Source organism: Amphiprion ocellaris, chromosome 14 (genome assembly GCF_022539595.1).
Source record: "Amphiprion ocellaris isolate individual 3 ecotype Okinawa chromosome 14, ASM2253959v1, whole genome shotgun sequence".
Lineage (NCBI taxonomy): Eukaryota > Metazoa > Chordata > Actinopteri > Pomacentridae > Amphiprion > Amphiprion ocellaris.
The window spans coordinates 18,993,484-19,015,526 of record NC_072779.1 but is presented as its reverse complement, the minus strand read 5'-3'; the positions used below and the strand labels follow the sequence as shown (position 1 = coordinate 19,015,526).

The 22,043-nt window shown below is 41.3% G+C and overlaps 1 protein-coding gene across 2 annotated transcripts in view; it reads left to right on the top strand.

Annotated features, from left to right (window-relative positions):
* The first annotated feature begins 2,392 nt into the window (after positions 1–2,392).
* Positions 2,393–22,043, top strand: part of si:dkey-175m17.7 (uncharacterized) — a 29,507-nt gene continuing 9,856 nt past the window's right edge. The window contains exons 1-4 of one of the 2 annotated variants that reach the window (XM_035951035.2): positions 2,393–2,736; positions 14,645–14,743; positions 18,146–20,253; positions 20,781–21,083. In XM_035951035.2, coding sequence (XP_035806928.2) covers positions 18,162–20,253; positions 20,781–21,083 — 2,395 coding nt within the window. In that variant the 5' untranslated portion in view covers positions 2,393–2,736; positions 14,645–14,743; positions 18,146–18,161. The remainder of the gene's footprint in view (positions 2,737–14,644; positions 14,744–18,145; positions 20,254–20,780; positions 21,084–22,043) is intronic. The other variant, XM_023276359.3, reaches the window with a different exon arrangement.

Genomic DNA, 22,043 nt, shown 5'->3' with positions numbered 1-22,043 from the left:
GAATAATACAGAAAGCTCCACCCTACAAATTGACAGGATTGGTTCCTTCGGTTTATTATTAAACCCTGACTGTCTGAATCTGTGATTAAGAGACTGTCATCAGTATACTGCAGTTTAAAGGTGGAAATACACATTCACGGTGCTGACTGCTTATTTTGCACATGATGCCATCATTGTCTTTGTTTTACTATATTGTTTTTTATACGTCTGTAATCCTGTATGTTTTTTCTTATATGTTTGGGACAATGGATGGAAATTAGCACTTGTGTTAAATCCGGCTTATTTATTACATTCTTGTGTAAATTTATGAGATTGTACGTTCATTACTTTGCACTGTCCCATCCAAATAGATAAAGAAAAAGAAATGAAATGTGCCTTCTAGCGTATTATTGACATATTAACAAGGTAAAAAAAACATAATTTTCACCAAAAGAGTCTTTAAATAGCGTTAGTAAAATGCACCTAAAGTATCACAAGTACTTGCAATGCAGAAAACTGGCCACTGAGAGTACTATAACTTTAGCCTGTAGTATTTACATTATATGGTATTGCTTCACTGAACAAACATATAAATGCATCATGCAAATGTTCTTCTTCTCTGACCTAGAAAAAAGTTAATCATTTCATTTCTTGTTATATGGAAGAAAGGGTTCAAATTAGGTGAATGTACACAAAAAACTTTTTGAGCTGTTCAACTGAATTCTCAACCACTGAGTCAATCTACACATGAGGCAGGTGTGGCTTTTAGGGACAACGATCAGACAGTGGGCCACCTTAAAATGCAGCTTTATTTAAATGACACGATGCCAAAGATGACAAGAGACGGATGGGAATGGGCTGCTGGATGCTGGCATGTCAGTTAGATCTGTAGCCAGGTACTTGAATGACCACCGTTTGTCTTCTAAAGAATCGTTTCAGACAGCTGGGAATGGACGTGTCCAGCAACGTCATCCTGTCCCTTTCAGTGTCTGCAATATAGAGTGGGACAACATTCCACAAGCAGCATCGACACCTTCGATAATAGTCCCTTGTTTTGCCCTTTCTCAGCAAATTAATGAAAGTCTCACATGTTTCCAGTGTGTATATTTCAATTTTTCAGCTCAAAATACTACAAAAATGTTTCTTTTCACCTTGATGCAAAAAAAGTGTGTGAGACCAGTGGTCATCTTTTTCTTTAAGTGATCCAATTACATGGAAATATGACTGAAATGGCTGTCAGTCACTGTTTGAACAGTGTGCACTTCCTGACCAGGGTGGAAACAGCAGCAGCTCATTGGCTTTCAGTGCAGACTATCTTGTTTAGAGCAGAACTGAAAACAGGAGTTATAGAGTCGGGGTGAAATGAGCCATCTTTGCAGCATCTTTGAGGTGAAAAACGGATTACGGGGATACATGAGACTTTGAATCCCTGATAAAAGGAAGCTTTCACTCTATGCGTCAAAGTTGTGTGACTCATGGCTGACTTGGGATTTCTGCTCATGACCACACTCACGATCTGAACATTATCATTTCCAGTACACAGCAGTTGGCTGTTTCATGACGTCAGCTCTGTGATAGAAATGCCGTGTGGTGAAGCAATGAAAACACTCATTCCCCTGAGTCAAAAAGATTGGAAATAAATTAATAAAACAACACTTTCTGCCATTATATTCATGCTCAGTGTACACCGATCAAGCATAACGTTATGACCACCTGCCTAATATTGTGTTTGTCTACTTTATGCTGCTAAAACTCCTCTGACCCAGTGGGGCATGGACACAGGACCTCTGGAGATGTCCTGTGGTAGTGAATTGTGTGGATCTTGTGGGTTGCAGGGTGGGACCTACCTAGATTAGGCTTATTCTGGCACATCCCACAGATGCTCAGTAAGATTTAGGTCTGGGGAGTGTGGAACCCGGGTGAACAGCCTAGAGCTCTGTGGTGTTCCCCAGGGTGCATTGTCCTCCTGATGGTGGTAGGGTTGATGTTGCTGGGGGGGCACATCCACATGAATGTGAGGACTCTGTGATTCCCAGCAGAACGTTGCATTATCACAAGATGATTGATGTTCACTTCACCTGTCAGTGGTCATAATGTTGTGACTGATCGGTGTACATACAGGTGTGAGTCATATGAAGTATTTCAGGTAAACTTGAGTAAATGTACTTAGTCTTTTGTGTGCTTGTTGTTGTTTGTTTGGGTGTTTTTTGTTTTGTTTTTTTGAGATGTTTTTGTTTGTTTTCTCGGTTCTCCATCCTCCTCCTCTTCCTCCTCCTCCTCCCCCTTACCAGCCCGCACGTGCTGCGTGCTCGCCCCTGAGCCCTTCGTCTCGTGCGTGCCTCCATTGGTCGGGGATGATGTCATCCGGAGCGGAGACAATAGACCCTCCTCCCGTCACCGTCTCCTCACACACGCACCGCGGCTCCCACTGACACACGCTCAGACGTGACGCCAGCTGAGTGAGCCAAGCACTCCTGATGACACTTATTTATTCATCTGTTCACTCCGTCAGAGCCGTGCAGCCTCCACTCACACCACGTCTCCTCTTCAGTTGATTTTTTTTTTCTTATTTAAATCTGACTGTTTTTCCTCTGAAGTAGGCTGCATGTGCAAACGAGCAGGCAGGGAAGGTGTTACACATCTGGATCATACCAACACATCGGGTCGTGCAGCTCGGGGGCCACCACAGACATGAGGATCTCTCCTTCCGCTGCGCATAAATGATGAATACACTACGGGACTACTGCCACTCTTGATGTAAGTGATGCTTCTTTTTCCTCGTCGGCCCGCAAGCCTGCATGTGATGGTTCATGCTCGGTGCAGCGGCTCTGACAGTGTTGGTCAGGTTCGGCTCTCAGCAGCGAGAAATGTCCTCCTGGATTGTCTTGGTGCTCCTCTTGCGTTTTCATTTGCAGCCACGTTGATGCAACATGCAGAAAAACAAGCCTCCTCGCGTTGTTCACCGCCGCTGCCCTCAGTTAATATGCTTGTTTACCACAACCATAAGCGGCGCAGATCATTTACTGGAGATAAAGAACTGCGGCCATGTGAAGGTGCCAAGTGCAGGATGGCACATAAGTGTAATTACACACATGGAGAGTGGATCAGAGAGGAGGCCTGCTGGCTCGGGGCCTGTCGCCCACATCAGCTTTAGTCCTCATCAGAAAGGTTCAAACACTGGGCTACGAAGATGCGATTAAATGTACATAGAAATTAGGCAGTGCGCCATCTAGTGACTGAGCAAACAGGAAATAATAGATTTTCCATTACTGGGCTGCAGAGTAGCCTTATAAACAACAATGCAGAGGCAGAATGTAAATATTTACAGCTTGTTTGTTGCTGCTGCTGCTGATGAGAGGTGCAGCATGTCAGGATGTTTAAACTCACTCATTTAGATGCCTGTTCTTCAAGTAACTGCACACACATGGACTGATGTTAAATTACAGTCAGTGGTTACTTATTATTTTCTCAGAAAGCAAACCCAGGTTGTTTAGTAGCTTCATTAACGTCACACCAGCAACACAAACACATAGAAGAACCACTGCAGTGCCAACAATGAAGAGCCAAACCGATTTCAGCCATAAACCAGCTTTAAGAGGTGTTTTTAATGTTCATATGTCTCTTTAATGTGACAGGGCCACTTGTATTGATCACTCCACTGAGGTTAATCATTCGGCTCAGCTGCTCACACTTTGAAGCTGCTCTTAGAGACGACGGCTGAACGCTTTGATCATCCAGGTCTATGTAAAAAACCACGGGCAGCCATTTCCGGTGACAATGCAAAGTGGAGACTGACTTTGATTTTCTCAGCAGAACTTCTGTGTATTACTTCATTTAAAATGATTGCAACGGTAAAATGTCAAAACCCACGTACACTGATTAGCTCAGCAGGCGATCAACCCAGGGAATATTTATGAGATATTTATGAAATTTACTGCATTGATGAGCCATACAGATACTGGCATTAATTCTTTTGAACCTTTATTTTACCAGGAACTGCAATCCAAAATCTCTTTTTCAAATGAGCAAACACACCATATTCAAGTGCAACATTACATACAAAAGTCCACAATAAAACTGAAGATAGCTGTCGCATTTCTTGACTGACACTTGGGATTACTATCAAGGTTAACATCAAACACACTGACCAAGAATTAAGTAAAATGACTTTGCAGGGTGAAGCTGAGGCTTCAAGAGAAGATTCATTACATGAAAAAATCTCATAGCTCTCATCTTCTCTGTGAGTAGTTTGTATATTTTCAGTTTAATCTCATAATCTACACACACAAGTCAGGCAAAATAGAAGCAACAGAAGATGTTTGTATATGTGATAACCATGCGATGGTTTCTGCTGATTACTTGGTGCATGCTGGGAAAGTCTACTGTCCCATGGTTGTTTCCACAATTACTCCTTAATCTACCTCATTTGTGGTGTTTTTTAGGCAGTATATCCTCCAATATCCAAGTGTCTCAATTACAAGTGTGGCTTACAAAAAATGTACACTTGGAAAATAATGTACATTATCTGCCAACAATCCCAAAATGCTTTTTATCTTACAGACCCCAAAATGATCATTGTGTAAATCTGTACCTGTCCATGGTTACACAAAGTAAATAATGGTGATACCAAAGTTAAATGTGGTGCTCACTGAACTCTATAGTGGCCGTGATATCAGGCTACAGTCATTATTTGGTTAATGGATTGAAAATGAATCAGCAACTATTGTCAATTAAATAATCAAGTCTTTTTTTTTGTTTGTTCCAATGTCTCTAATGTCGGCACACATTGAACTTTTCTGATTCATATCATTAAAATTTAATGTTTTTGAGTTTTTGTGGTTATAGATCAACCCAACTAAGATGAATTGATAGTGAAAAAAAACACTGCAGCCCAAATGTAGGAAGAAGAGCAGGTAGACAGCGGATGGTTGACTTGTGAGGTACTTGACCGGTTGATATTTGAAATTCTGTCGTGTTGACGAGCTTCAATACAAACTAATTTAATATGTAAAGTTGTGTGTCATCTGCATAAATGAATACATTCAGTCAGTGCTACTGAAATACATATCATCAACCCTTACGGGGATTTTCTTATTACTTTATGACATTTTAGAAATGCGAAGGCAAAATTTTATCTTGGCAATCCTGTACATTCATACTTGCTTCAAGCAGCATCTCTGCCTATACATTTTTAAGCCTTTTAAGAAATAGCTGTGCTATAATTTGCTTAAACTCTGCCACTGACAAGCTCCTACATGAAAATAGATGTTGAAATGTGTGATTGGGGTTTTTTATTCTCTGTGGCTCCAGACATGTTTAGAATAACCTCATAGTCACTATGATAATAACAATAAAGTCATTAAGCGCTCCTTCTTCTAAATGTTGATGCTGCAGGCCAGTTATAAAGCAGTGGGAGGATGTGTGGCCGCCTCAGGCTGTAGATGCTGTTGTGTTTTTGCGCTCTCATACTTTCTTGGAGGTTTTCTTCGAGGATATGAGGATGGTCTGGCACAAACTCCAGAGGGGAAATAGGAACAGTCTGTTGTTACCACACTGCAACTAACAGATGTTGCTGTTGTTCAAGATGAGCTCCTCTCTGTCAAATAGGATAGTGTCAGATAGTTTTTAGGAGGCTTGTTTTTTTTCCTGAAGAGAAAGGCCTGCAGAAGACTAAATGGTTTGAATCCTCAGTGGATCTGTAGCACACATGGGGAAACCTTTGTTCTGTTTTAGCTTCATTCCAGAAGTCTGTGTGAGGTATCTTATGCTAAATTTGAAGGCAACTTGCTGAGTTAAATCTTCGCTGTTCACATCAATATAGACTCAAAACAACAAAGGATCAAACCCACTCATTGGGAGGTTTTTGGTGTGTATTAATACACTGTATTTGTTCACTTTCTGCTCATGAATGCTGATGCTTTTCCACACCCATCCATCATTTTCACAGTTTGTTTGTGAGATCCTATGTGTCGGTTTAGTTTAAAATGGTGTTTGGTGGATGGAGAAGAGTACATCTGGTGCAGTTTCCCAGCAATTATTCACCAAGACAGTGTGCTTTTAAAAGAGATTATTTCAAATATATTCAAAGCACATTACTGTTCCTCTTATCTTTACCTGACAGAGGGCTCAAATCCCAACCAACCAAAAAACCTTATTCCAAGCCGCTTTTGTCAGTTTCTATTCTGAGGATTCTATTTTAGGATAGTCATTTTTTGGCTCTCCTACCGCTGGAAGTGCACACAGGTTAAACTCCTGCCTCGTCACATTGTACCTGCACGGCTCTTTTCATGAGCTCATATCCGTGGGCTGATAGAGGTGTAGTCTGTACCTGATTAGCACTGGTTTGCTTCTTGAATAAAATAGTTGATTTTCGATATGTTTTAGCAAAGGAGTAGACTGAAACTCTGGGCAACCCTGAAGAAGTATTGCTATTTTTCTCATGTAAAACTAATTAGAACAAGAAGTGCTTCACCTTGGCTGTCTGTGGATTATGATGCTGTATGTATCAGTGTTAAATCTGTTTGACTGAACAGCGGAGTGGCTGAAAGCGTCCTGTGATGCCGCTCACTGATTGGCCGGTTTGTGCTGTTGCTTCCATCACTTTCTGTCCGCTGACTGTAGAGATTAGGTGATGTAATTATTCTGACTTCCCCTCACTAGCCTGTAGTGGTGTGAGCTCTGATGAGACAGATTGCAGTGAACAGTAAATTCAACAAAAGGCTAGCACAGACTAGCAGTACGTATACGTTTGCATTTGCCTTTTTCGTCTGTCTGGATCAATATAAATGAGTCAAAAAATAGGATGCATTATAGTAGACATGTAGCAATCAAACTGGAGAATGTGTTCTAATAATGTGTGTGTCACTATTTTACTGTGATCATGCCTCTGCTGACAAAACACTCTCATTTGGGCATCTGAGTCACAACAAAGTCATCAAATACAACTGAGTTACCAGCCATTTCCTTTCATTAGATGTGTGAGTTAAGTCTGATTAGTGTGAGTCATAGCGACTTGTGCACACGTCTCAGTCAAATTTTTTTAATTTTTTTTTTAAACAAATCCAATACAGGTGCCTTTATTTAACTTTATTAAGTCTTGTTTCTGTTTTCCCACAGCACTTAGCAGGTCAATTTAATATCATTTTCCCTTTGCATTTATGTGACACCATCTCCTAATCACTCCAGAATTGCTTTGAGATGCTCCTTTAACACTCTAAACCTCTGCATATTTTGCTCCTGTCACATTTTTACTCACTGTGATGTCATTTTTCACTGCAGTGTAAAGTCCTGGACCTCTGTGGAAACAGCACAACCATGGCTAGAAGTAGACAGGACTCAGTATGACACAGTTGAAAGACAAATCATAAAAAAGGAAAAAATAATAATGTTGAATTTCTTTGATTATTTTTCTCACTATAATTGATTAAAAAAAAAAAATCAAAGCAACACGTACACCATTTTTCAAGTGCCTACTAGTGTTACCATTACTGGAAACCATGGTGGCTCCACACACTATACATATTTTACTACTTCCTTGTTTTAAAATGTCTACAAACCAGACATACTTCATGCTACTCTGAACATCAACTTTTCCTCTCAGTCTCTCCAATTAGTTGCCATGCTCATCGCCTCTCTACTCTGTGTAAATACAGCCTGCAGTTCAGCTGAGGAGTTAGTCATGGTGTCGTGGTTGCACTGAGGAACTCTTTATTTTTGGCAAATGTTTAAATGAGACATGTACAACAGTGTGTTTTTGATGAAGTGTCACGAACGGCATGCCACATGGGATTTATCAAGGACCTTCAGAGAGTTGCAAATCCAATGATTCTTCCCCTTTTTAAAAGTCCTGGATCTGATAAATTTTGGTGATTTTTTTTTTGTGGATTTGTGGATTGACAGAGTTAGGTTATAGAAACATCAACCCTGCAAGAATAGCATATATTCTTCAAAGCATTTTTAAAGCATCATTTCTACAATTTTTTTTAGTTCTTGTTGGTTTAAATGCTATTCATAGCCACATTCTTTTGTGTGGGGATAGAAGTGATTATTATTTGATAAAGCTAACCCACCCCCCAAAAAACACCTGACATTTATACAAGGACACATTAACATACTTATTACATCCTCACTGTTGGTAACTAAATGGTTGAAAGTTACCAAAGTTTAGGGTTAAACATCTCATTGAAAGGTAATGTTCTCCCGCTGTGCTGAGGAGATATCCAGACCCGGTGCTCTAGAAGTCATTATCATTCATATCAGATTTGTGATGGGCAGGAGGAGCTTCACTCTCTGCTGCCTTTCCCCATCTTCAGCCCACTTCTCTGCAGTCACAATTAACATTTCCACCATGGGGGATGTTAAAGGGACGACTCTACGTGCTGCTGTGACACCACAGTTAGGCACACTGTGATGCTGCGCACACTGTTTTTCATACGAGTAGTCTTAACCAAATGTGTGTGCTTAGCACTTGGCTTCTGACCTGAATGCTGCTCACAAAGCTTTGATGGTCAGCCAAGTGTCTTTTCAGTGTTTAGTATCGTACAGCAGAGGGGTGTTGTTTGGCTTGTTAAAGTCTGATGCCAAATCATGCTCAAGTGTTTCAATCCTGACAAGCCTGATAATTTTCTGCCTGTCTGGTGATTCGTGAATTAGCTTGTTCTCTGATATCAGCATCTTTTTTTTTATCATTCAAGAGGCCAGTATTTTCTTTCAGCTGAAGGCTCTTTCACTCCCATCACGCCATGTACAGTAATTGGCCTAATTTACCGTTGTGTCTTACAATTAAATCTGCGAGTCTTATGCTGGGCAGTCTGCACTTTGCTATGAATTAGAAATGTATGAAAATGAAAATACAAAGAGAACTGCTTTGATTCGTCTTCCTTTGAGTTTCTTGCTGTCAGTCAATGAGCCACTTCAGGCCAATCAAGGCAGCGCACATGTTTTTTTTCTGAACCACTGGTTTGCAGGAAGTCGCACACAACGGACAAAAACAAAGCAGGAACCATCTAGAATTTTATTTTACACACTAGATTGCCAATTTAGACACAGGTTTGAATGTGAAATGGAGTAATCTGTGGGGCTGTATAAGATGCTGACAGAACATTGTTTTTGCAAATATGAAATGAGCCCATTTTATGTAGGGAATTGTCTGATATTTTGGGGGACAGATTTATTCACTGTTTTGTCAAGAGTCAGATGAGAAGACTGATACTTCTCTCATGTCTGTCTATTAAATATGACACTTGTGTTTAGCTTCACATAAAGACTGGAAGCTGGGCTCTGTCAGTGCCCTTAAAGCTCATTCATTTGCACATTACATCTCATTTGTTTAATCTGTGGAAGGACAAGTTTTTATGTCTTAGGGCTATTTCCTGACCAGAAGCAGTGTCCACTGGAGTGTTATTGTCATTGTAAGGTTAACAGGACTCCACGAAAAAGTCATCCTGCAACCAGCTCCCCGGTGGTATTATTCTACTGCTGTATCTCTCTCTAAGAAAGGCAATATGTTCCCAAAATATCCAACTATTTATTTAATATTATAACCAGTTCTTTTCTTGTTTAACCTCATGTTTTGAAATTTGGAGATGTGTATTGCTATCACATTGCAAATGCACATATATTGTGTATTTGCAATGTCCAAACAGTAATAGATGATATTATTAAGCTACCAATTTATGTTACTGGTTTTATTTAGATTCCATGAGGGCTGCAATCAACCAAGAAGATCTCTGTGAACTAAAGCCATACCTATTTATCAACCAATTATTCAGTTGCAGGAGAAAAAAAATTGCACATTATCTCTAAATGAAACAAAGCTGCCACCAGCGAACTCTAACTGCTAGCTTTTTAAGCCTAAATCCACATCAAATGCTAGTACTTGCAGCATATTAAATCAGTTTAACCTGGCTATGTTGCACTGAAATAACAACAGACTTGGAGCTGACCAGCACACATGTGCCTATATTCATTTGGTTTCTGAAAATAGAACTGCATCAGTTGCAGAAGAACTATTGAGGAATATAACACAAAAAGGTTTTCAGACGATCTGCCATGTTGGTTTTGAGCTGTAATAAACAAACTGCTGTTTGCAAACTGACATTAGAATTTTTGACCATTCATTTTAAGAAAATTCAGTCACACTGATGGCTTCTGATGTGGTGTTAATTAGAACAGAGCCGACTCCACGTATATGTTCATCAGACTTTAAATATGTGTGTATTGGGAGTGTTCATAATTGTGAAAATGTGGGGATTTTACTACAAGTAGTCTGTTCCTCCTGCCACCAAAATTGGACGTTTGTTGATGCTGCTAGCGTATAAATATCATGCCTCTTCACATCTATGCAATTTGAGCTTTTGTCTTGACAATTTAAAACAATAAAATAACACACAAAATAGCTACAGTTAGGGTTAAAGTGAGGGGATGGGGGTCATTCATTGTAACTATGTGGCATGAAACAACATGTGAAATGCAAAAAAGGACATTCTGATAATATGCGCACTGGCTTGTGGTTTATTCTCAAGCCTTTTCATGATTCCAGGCTGGATGTTACACTTTTCTTCTCATCAGAGTCACACAGTGAGTGTCCAACCAATAAGGACAAGGTTGAATGTTTCACTGCTCAAGTAAGATAAAATTTACAGTCACTAGATGACAGCAGCACTGACCTGAGACACCAGTAAAGACATCCAGCGTCTGTTACATTCTTATCTTCAGTTTGTCACAGCTCTAATCTGTAATAAATTACAGTTTGCTGATCGTGTAAAAAGCAGTCAACACATTTTTTTTTACACTTTTTTTTAAACACATTGACTTCATGGTTTTCTCTACAGGAACCTGTAGCCATATCAGCAGCTCCACAGTGAAGCTCAGTCTGCGTCTTAACGTATAAATCTGCAGTAGAATCTGTGCCACCAACTGTTAGACACCCAGTGCTGCTATGCGTGTTATTGTGAGCATCTTCCTGTGTCTTTCCTTTGTTTCCAGTGCCCATAACTCTTTCTATCCATCTGTCACTTTGGTTATGCGTGTGAATGAGCATATAAAAAGAGACGTGCACCGCCTTCTGTCATTTTCTGCCAACTCAGAGCTTAACACGAGCAAAAACGCAGAGATGTGGATTGTCCTCTGACAGAAGCATCCTGCTCATCAGCCTCTGGAAACAAGTGACTCAGATGACTAATTTTCCTGCCATCGACATGCTCGAGAACCCTTCACTTACTGTGAGGAGAAAAAAACTTTCTCAAACCATTTTAGAAGCCAGTAATGGAGGCTGCTCACATTATTGACTTGGTGGTTTTTTTTCCACTCTGGTGTTGTCCACTGTGCTGCGTGGGTGTTTGGCTGTCAGGTGCTTTTTGATGAAGTGGCTGCATAAAACTGGGGCGGAGAGAAGGAGCGGAAAGATCGCCATCAATCTTCCGCAGCCAGACAGCCATCTGCTCCCGAAAACACCAGCCCCCTCAACAGCTTGTCCCCTAAAACACTCACTGCACCGCCTCTGCAGCTGGAGGTGGACTGCACACCACGCTGCCTGAATCAACACTGATGGATCACTGTAGAGTGGTCGCTCTGCCACGCCGTCTCCCGTTGTGTATGTGAGGCCCCGGCAAGCCATGCATGTCAGTACACGTTGTTCTTCTCCGCTTTACAAGACGAAATTTATGAAATTTTATCGCCTGATTGGATTTATTCTTTTCCTGAGGCAGAGGGTATCTGTTTAATCTGTTTGTTATTGCGGGTATTGCTCAGGTGTTGGGGAAAATTAAATCATCACGTCACTTTGGCATGTGTACTGTTCTCTGCTTTCTCTGTCTCCTGCCTGTGACTATAAAGCTGTTATCTCTCCTCTGCTGGTGGGTTTGAGCCGAGGGAGGCGTCATGATCTCCCCCAGAGGCTCATGCAGCTCTCACTAACTGGAACAGAGTGGCACTCCTCTTCCTTTCTCTTTTTTAAATATTTCTTTTCATCTGTGTGAGTTTGCATTTCAAGTCATTACACTTTCATGTGCTCAAACTCAGCAGCAGCTAATATGATTTCATAGCTTAGCATACCCCCCCTTTTCCTTAAATATTCATACCTGATCGCGCATTAGCTTTTCCACTCCTTCATCCATCCTTGTGTTCATTCAGCCTTAATGTAAGTAAGTCACAGGCAGAAACTTCGTATAGGATCCTGGGCAGCTCAGTTCCTCTGAAAGGTGCTCATAACTCATTTGCATTTTACTTTATCCATGTCATCAGATATGTCTGGCAGATGTATTATGCAATCTTGGGGATGAGTTGTCTGCTGTTTAATATGCTGCAGGGACTTCTTACAAAGAAGGGGCGACGTACCATCACAGATTGTGTGATGGCCCCGAGTCAGTCAGACATTGATTTGGGTCATTAAATTGATGGAAGAGTTCCTTTTTAAGCACTTCTTAGTCAGCAGTAAGCCTGTTCTTTTTGTGTCGGTGCACTGCCACTGCACAATAACACTCTGCTCTGTGTTGGGGTTCTTTTTTTTTTGTTCTTTTTTTGGCTGCCACCTCAGAAGCAATTTGGTATCTGGCAACTTAAACTGTTATCAAGGGGGCAGCAATAACAAACTGTCGAATCACAGACTGAAAAGAACAAGTCTGTTTTTTTTGATCATGAAATCAACAGTTTCCTAATTTGACAAGCATCAAACCAGCCTCTGTAAACTGTGTGCTGTTTTGGCTGTAATTTCCATGTGAAGCAGACTTATGAGGCTTTTTTCTTCTTTTTTTTTTGAAACAGCTACAGCATGTAAAGTATGTGTGGCTACCTTACACACTTCTATCACATTCCATTAATATGTTAGGCAGGCAGATTAATTAGGACCCAACAAGTGGAGAGATTTCATGTAAACACAGTTAATTAAACACAGTTTCGATTAACCTCCTAATCAACAGTTCTCATTGCCTTGAACTATTTTATTGTCATTGCAGCCTGCTGGCAGGTTCAGAGGACAAAAGCACAGATATGACAGAACATTTGAATTTATAAGTGCCTTTTGGCTCACTCTGTCAATTTTATAAATGGACTCGAACCAAAAGCTTGGAAAAAGCACCCTAATATTAAGGACTCGTTCAGCATTGATTCAACAATGTAAACTGACTCCAATGCAAGAGAAAGTCTTGCATTTAAAATCCTACTCAAGCAAAATAGCATGTCTTATTTTCTAGTATTATTGTGACACAGTGTGAAGCTTATCAAAGTAACAGTACTTGTTGAAACAGGTGCTTCTTGGCTTAATTCAGATCTTTTTGTTGTGCAAATAGGCTAACGTTTTAACGCTGTCTTTATCAGAGTCAAAGGTCTGTACTTGTTCCGCATAAAAAATTATCCCCTGCAGCTGATCTATTATTAGATTGTTAGTACTCACACATCAATAGTGCTTTGAGAAATATGTATTTTCATTGTCAGTTAATCTGTTGATTATTTTCTCAATAAATTGATTAGCTTATACAAAATGGTGAACATGTTGATCAAATCCACAGCCCAAAGATATTCTGTTTACTGTCACAAAAGACTAAAGAAACCAGAAGATAGTGAAACTTGAATCAGAGAAATTTTATTCTATTTTAAAAAACTGACACAAACCCACTGATTATGAAACTAGATGCTGATTATTAGCTGACAACTGATTGATAACTCATTTCAGCTCTTCACACCAGTCTGTTTGTAACTAGTATTTAAACACAGATCCAACATAATTCTTATGTGTTCATATACAGTATTAGCAAAAGTTAGCTACATAACTCTAAATTAAAAATATATCATTCTCACTGTCTTCATTTGTGAATTACTGGGTAATTTAAAGAGTTGTTCAAATAAGAACATTTAAGACTTATACGCATGTGAAATGTAATGAAGGGCACAGACCAGACAGTCTTTTTGTAAATACCAGAAAAGGATGTGGGATCACAGATTTAATCTTTATTAATGTATTGTTTTTAATGAGCATAGATTTTTTTTAATGTAAAATCTTAACCTGTCGACAAACGGTGGTTATTGTATGAATGGAGGAGAGTAGAACATAAAGTCACATGAACTAGACATACTCAAGTAAGATACAGTATCTGAGTAAATATATATGTAGTTACTTCAATCATTTCATTGTAATTTGTTTCTAATTTTCGTCTAAATGTACCTTGATTTTGCGGTTTTATTTCATGCAGTACACTATTGCAGATAAGCAGTCAGAGCACAGACAGACACACGTGTCACACAATGAAGCATTATAAACATGAGGGACAGGTTAAAACTTTAGTACCTGTGTCTGTTACCACTAAAAATAAGATTAATTAAGGAGATTATGCAGAATATTTGAGTGAAACTTCGTGAAACAGCCCCTGATGAAATGACAAAGCAGATCATTATAACTGCCAGACGCTGCAATGTTTCCAGAGTATTGTTTTACTGCATTGTGTTCTATTCTTGCTGTGAAATACCACGACAACATAAAACAGTCAGATCATCACTGGTGTGCTCTGAGTATTTTATGTCTTTCTGTGGCTTTAGTTATGACTATGAGTGAGTGAAAATGCCACTAGCCAGCCTGCACTTTACAGTGTGTGAGAGGAAAGTGATCAGAGTGATAGTGACTTCCACCATGATAAAACTGGGTCAATGTAACCCCCACCCCCCTCCACCACAGGCAAGGCTGAAAAAAGGGAAAAAAAAGAGATGAGGATACCATCGCCAGTGCGTGGATATAAGCATGGGGACACCGGAGCGTGGTTTGCTTTCTCTATGGGTTGGTAACTGTGTTGTGTTGGCACTGAAGGCATCCCCAGATCATTTTGACGTGTTCCTTCCTCCCCTGCAGTCTGTGGTTCATAGTGTCACGTTATAATCTGCCCCCATGTATTTTATCTTCTGCCTACTTTTGTTTCTGTCAGCCAGTATTGTCCTGAGTATCTGTTCCTCCCAGTATACCCATTTGAACTTGTTGGTCTCCCACTCCCTGAGAGATTCTGTACAAGTCTGGCTTCGAGGGCGTAAGCTTGAAGTGAAAATTCACCCTAACAAACACTGTAAAAACAGTTATATGTGATGTGCCACATTGTTGTTTGGTGGTGCTTTGTTCTGTTGGGTAAATTTCTAAATACAATTCTGCCTCCTAATACAGTGGAGGTGGAGACAATGCAGAATGTGATGTTTCCACTGGAGTAATTTCTTCAGTATAAAAATGGTCACCTATAGGTATGTGGATCTGTTTAAAGGTTTAAAGATAAATTTTATATTGATCTGAGCATCCTGGGCAGATAAAACTGAAAATGTCTGTATGGCTAGACAACACCAGTATTACATTATATTATGTAATTTATAATAAAAACTGCTTAGTTTTTAAAACAAGACTCTAATTCCAGCAGCTCTATAACCCTACAACTGTGTATGCACCGTGGTTCTATGAGCTAAATGCTGATGCTATCATGTTAACAATGGCAATGATAGCATGCTAATGTTAAGCAAGAACATTTGCCAAGTGTATCATTTTAATTTTGCATGTTAGCATTGCTAACATTTACAGTAAATACAAACTACAGCTGACAGGGATGGTGGAAATGTCTGTTGTCAAGGTAACTGGTCACAGATAAAAGTATTGAACAGTAGAGTCAATGGTGGAGTTACATGAAAACTCAAATAATTGCATAATTTCATCTCATTTGATGATTTCTAAATTCCTCTGTTCGTTATTAAGATTTTTCAGTCTAGATTAGGGATGTAAATTTTTAGCAATTTCCTGAGTTGACCTCGTTAACAATCAACAATCGATGAATCACTGACATTAATGAAATACAACTGTGTAATGTTCCCAAAAATCGACTCTGTTACAATAGAAATATAATAACCAATAAAGTAAACATCAAGTTAGTTAAATTATAAGTTAAATAACTAGAAATAATGACCTAATTTAAAATTGCTAATCAACATCGGAAGGCCAAATCCAAAGAATTAAACACAGCAAACTAGCTGCAGTCATTCACAGTTAATAATCTGTAATGGAAAAAGCATAGAAAAGTTTTTCTCATATCTGACATTCATGATGGAGTGACTTGTTTCACTGTAGTAATAGACACTCAAATTCTGGCCTCCTGCATGTGAAAATCCTAGATTAGCGTTAGCATGACTCTCAGCTAGCTAAACCAGATAGCTGCCAAACACCTTTTTGACAATTTTACTGCAGAGTTCATCAACAGGACTGCCACAGACAGCAGGGAAGGGCACTCGTTTTATGAAAACCCTTACATGCGGTCAGCAAACACACCACTAACTCTATCTCAGTAAACATTAGCTTCCACAGACGAGAGCATTAAACAGATTGTACACTTTCATAGTCGAATTAAACTGCATGATGTTTCTTTTCAGGACTGGGAATTTTCCTTCAAATACAACTCAGTATGCTGTCAGTTTAATGCCAACATTAGCATGCCAATATTCTCCAAATTGGCCAGCACTGGCGCCATTGCAGCCAGGCTGCTATGTGGCAAAAAGGAAATTAAAGCAGTTCATCAACCAAACAACTGGGGAGTGCACTGAACATCACAGACTGATTGTATTTAACAGTGTGTGTATCAGAGGGTGGATTTTCACCTTAGCGACAACAATATTTCATCTTTAAATTTGAGAGCAGCTCGAAAATGAATGTATGAAAGGAATATAAAAATTTAAAGTCTAAAGATCTGCAGCAACCTGTTATTATTAGTAACATTAATCATAAAAGCAATTTAATGATACAAAGACACTTCCATATGTATTATATTGCATAGTGCATATTTGTAAGGTACACTAATTTAATCTCTTTTTGCTGTTATGATGTGAAAACTTTCTCCCCAGCTGCGGTGTCTTTTGTGTATGTGGTGACCTTCTGTTTATACCACGGCCTGGACAAACGCTTGTTTTTAATTGGCCCAAAGGATCTGGTTAATTCAATTTATACCAGAGGAGGGATGAACGGCCTAAATGGCTAGAGGCAGGAAGTGTTTCATTTCAGATAATCACATGGCTCTCCAGCATTAAAGCGTCTTTCAAGTGAAGAATCCCACGGAGCCATTGGCTAAGTGTGACTCACTGTGTTGTTTTTCTGTGACAATGCAGTTCAAAGTCAGCAATGCAAAAAGACTTCTTGTTCCAGGTTAGACATATTGACAAGAAATGAACTGCATATGAGCATTCATATACACTGGAATGTAGTTCGGCATCTATAAAAGCAGTCATGGCCTTGGCATTATCGTGCAGTGTAAACACTCACAGTTCATCTTTGTTTCATTGTATAGTTTCCTATTCTTTACCATCAGCCATGACCCATTATTTCATGTGAATTCGTCTTGTTAAGAATGAGAACTCCTCAGAGAGACGAAGGCTGTTGCAGCTCATTTGATGCAGCTTTTGTGACTTAAGCTTTTAAGAAGCCTCACTGTCATCAGGATTAGCAGGGATTATTTGCTGCTAACAGCAAACAGGTACACACTCCTGCACCTCCACAGTCTGACTTTCATAGTCTAATAGCAATGATATTACTGGGAAACAGTCTAAATTTCAAATTCCTATAAATACAGTTGAGCATTAGCTGTCTGACCACAGGCCGTGGCATAAGGAGACACAGCCTGAAGTGCATGTTTAAATGGATTCTGCAACTGTGATACCCATTCACATCAAACATGCACCTCACAGGGTATATATTTTACAGTTTTCCCTTCCTTTGCAGCAAATGTGAAGGGAAATATGCTCAAGGTCAGCCCTGAGATGTAACATTGTTGGTTTCTGGTTTTGTATTTGCTCTTGATATGTTTTGACATGCAAAAGACACCTTACAGGTGACTTAAAAAATATGCAAAACATAAAAATCTGTTGTTGGTGTGAACATGTGTGGTCATTATTGTGAAGGACATGGAGTTTTACTTTACATTTCACAAAGATTTGACTTCAGTCTTTTGAAAATTAATTATTCCAACAATGTTCTTAATTACGCGTATGCACTAAATTACATAATTCATAGCTGCCAGGCAATGTTCATAATTATGTATGGGCATGGGCTGTTTGTGTCCTAACTGATGGAATGTAAAGTGTGCCCCACATTTTTCTTGTATGTGAGATCACAGTAATTTGCTGACTGTTCTCTTTCTGTCTCTCTCTCTCCTTCTTTATCGAACAGCTTTGCATAAACCCAGATGCCTCCCCTCCCTCTTGACGAGCGCATAGTGGTTATTCAGCGCCCTAAAAACCTAGCCCTATGTGAGGCTTCCCCACAAACCATCCCACAGCACTCGTCTCAAATTACAGCCTCCTCCAATGGACAAGTCGCCCAGCCTCCTCATCTCCATCCTTCTCAGTCTCATTTTTACTCACCCGCCTGTAAATCTCTGACTCTGGAATGCAAGCGGAGGGCCTCCCGTGTGCAGAAATTCAAGGGCGACCAGCCTGCCAACCCAGCGGGTGTCAGACACATCCCTAGCCACTGCCACAGCAATGGCACAGTAACTCTGGGCCCACGCCTGCCCTCCCACACACATACTATTGATATCAGGTTGACAGTGGACAAAGGTGGCCGAGGAGGAGGATTCAGCAATTCATTAGGGCGCAGTGGAAGTGTAAGAGGTGGCAGAGGGAGATGTGTCTCATCACAGTTAGATCAAGGACAATGTGAGAGAAAAACCGCAAGTGCAGGACGGCCAGTTGGAGCCGAACACAAGTTACAACGAGTTCGTCAACTGTCATCTTCCCCTGGAGGGGTCCTGCAGTTTGTCCCCGCTCAGGCGCAGCAGCATAAGTTCAGGGGTGAAAAAGAGAAGGAAAACACTAGTTTTCTCAACAGAAGCGACCAGGAATTTCCCTCCTTAGGTCACAGGAAGAATTCCAAACTGGGAACTGTCCATCAGAGTCATAATAGTCGCGGTCAGCCCTACCACCACAACTCTGTCCCTGTGCCCCATGCTGCCATCCTAAACTCCAACTACCCCCCATCCCCTCCCTCCCAACCTGCCCATGTCCCGGTCTCATTTCAGCAGATCAGCCAGCCTCACCCACCTCGTTCCAGGGATCACCGCCCTCATATTCTTCATGGTCTACCCCTCTCCCCCTGCTCCTCCCATGCTGGAGGCTTCCCCAGCCCCGACCACACCTGCACCATCGACTGCACCCACCCCTTCAGCTGCGGCTGCTGGAGGTTGGTAAGATGCAGAGGGTGTAAGGGACACTCTGCTAGCTTCCAAGGAGGTGGAGGAAGCACTTCCACCTCATTTTCCTGTGGTCACAATGTCGGAGCAGTAAAGAGAGGAGGTAAAGAAATGGGCCTGAGAAATCTGGGTGGGTGTCTTTCCACCGCCTCCACCTCCAACACCTCCTCCTCCAACAGTACTGCGTCTGACTGCCGAGCAAGTCTGTTCAAACCCCTCCGCTGTGCCTCCTGCTCTGGCGAGGCCGGAAACTTCGAAAGTCCTGCTATCCTCCGCAAAAAGCTGGTAGGAGGATGCCTGCCCTGTACGCCGCTGTCCTCTTCCGCCCCCCTGAGGGCCATACAGAGCTGCGTTACGGGCTGCAACCCCAAAGCCTCCCAGACAGGCAGTTCCACCTGCAGCTACTGCAGCAGCGACCCCATAGTGGTGACATTCAACCCTCGCCGAGGCAAACCCCCAGGAAGAAGCACTGGAGCTGCTCATCCAATGGCCATGTTCCAAGCCGATGATGATGACTACAGCGTCCGTACTATCTGGCCTGAAGAACTGGCCAAGAAGATGACTCATTCTAAGGCCCAGAAGAATCACTGTGCTGGGATGGGAGTGGGCGTTGGGAAGACCTGTGCTAGCCAGGCCCAGAACAGCAGTAATGGAACAGGCCTCGTCCTCTTGGACTGTCAGAACCTCCAGGAGTACACACAGACTCCGCATACAGATCGTGCTGGTCGACGACGGCTTCAGCAGGGCAAAATGGCTTCCTTCGACTTCATGGGCTGCAGGTCTAGATCCGACTATGACGACGGGCGCAACTCGCTGAAAAGGCTCCTGAATAAAGCAGAAGATGCAGGAATGAGCGATGGTCCCGAGCCAGACGAAGACGCAGCATATCCCCGCTCCCCCTCTCCCCGCTCTGCATCCCCTCCATCACCTGTGTCCTTTTCCCCTCCACCATCCGCCCCCAGCACACTCATCAAACCCAAACCCTGGCAGAGAGAAAGAGACGGAGGACACTCTCTGCCATCGGCTCACTCTCTTCACCTGGCCCTGAACTCCCTGAACAGAGAGCAAGATGAGGAGAACAGCAGAAGTAAGGATGTCTTGTAATTACAAACACAAAAATTGCATTTTCAAGGTACAAACTGCAACCTCTGATAATAACCCGGGTCATATTAGCTTCAATGGCTTTTCAGTCTCTTGTATACCAGAGACGTCCATCAATAACATCCCTGCTGGTTAGTTCTTCCTGTGCTGTGTCTCACTGCAGCCTGTCTGTGTTTGTACATGTCACAATTCTGATCCCCTTCTCCTTGATGTCTTGAATAATTTTGCAGTGTTTTTGACAGATACACACAAATTTGGGAACATTTAGCTTCGGCTCTAAGGAAAAGTTCTTTCATTTGAATTATAACGCCATTGAAGTGCTCATTGCCAATCCTCTTTTATAGTCAGTAATTGCTGCTAATTAGCTTTCAGAATAATATGACCCACTTTTGAAGATGTCACCCTGTATATGTTTTCAAGTATTCATATGATTTTGGGTTTTGTTACAGGAGTTTAAACTACTTCGCACAATGCAAACAGCATCTGTCTATACTTTGCTTTGTCTTTTTCCAGTGCACCTGTCCCTGCCGCTGTCCTCCTCGTTGCCGGCGTCTCTGTCTGATGAGAGTGTGATGACTCCTGATGCGGAGAATGCTGTGGTCAGTCCAATCCTGCCTTTCCTGTATCTGGGGAACGAGAGAGACGCCCAGGACCTGGACCTGCTGCTGCGCCTCAACATCGGCTACGTGGTCAACGTGACCACTCACCTGCCCCTCTACCACGTCAACTCTGGACTGCGCTACAAAAGGCTCCCAGCCACCGACAACAGCAAGCAAAACCTTCGACAATACTTTGAAGAGGTTTTTGAGTTCATTGGTGAGAGTCCCACCTCTGATACATTAATGTGTAGTTGTAAGTGTGTATATGATGGGAGCAGGCATGGCCAGTAACACATTAGTTTGTGCCCTGTTGCAGAAATTGATTAGCTTTTTTGCAAGAGTGGGGATTACAAATTGACATTCAAATCACAGTAACATTGCGTCACTTGCAGTTTGATCGAGGCTTGCTTTCATTTTTGTGCGCTCAATACAAACAGTAAACCAGGACATGTTAGCTTAGCATGTCAGCTACATTTGTGGGGAGTGGTTAGCCTCTACTAATTGAAGCAAAATAGCTGCAAGTTGATGTGTCCACGTAACTTCTAGTTAGCCATCTTTAATTTTGCCTGCATTAGGGTGATAAACCTACTCTTGAGAATCAGCTAGGCTAAGCTTTTCATGGTGTGCTTGTCATCCACAGACTAGCCTCTGGTTCAACTACAATGTCCTTTGGAAGTCAAGGTTTTAAAACATCAGATAAAGATCTTTGTTCAATGAAGATCCTTTAGGTCGACAGTGACGACATGCCCAATATTCGGGTTTAACGGATGACAAAAGCTCAAATCTGATTTGCAGTGATACTCATGTTACCAGCTGAGTACCAAGCACCAAGAATACAGTAATGGAGCCCGTTGAAAATAGTGCAGAGTGAGGTTGTTTTCGCATGCAGGGAGGTGAGCGCTGGCATTGAAAAGGCTAATTTTCTCAAAAACATAGCAGCGCTCCCTACGTGTATTATCCACATTCTTTTCAAAGCTTATAAAACTGTGTAGACAGACCTAGGTTTCCATGTAACCTCTACCTAAATGTTATACAGTGTTCATGGCTTAGATAATAATGTCCTGGTTTAGGCAGTCTTATGACAGTCTGCCTCCCACTCATCACTGCAGATTTTGTCTAGACAGTAAAGGTTACCAGTACCTTATGACTACTGTCATTAATGCACTGTTGATTAAAA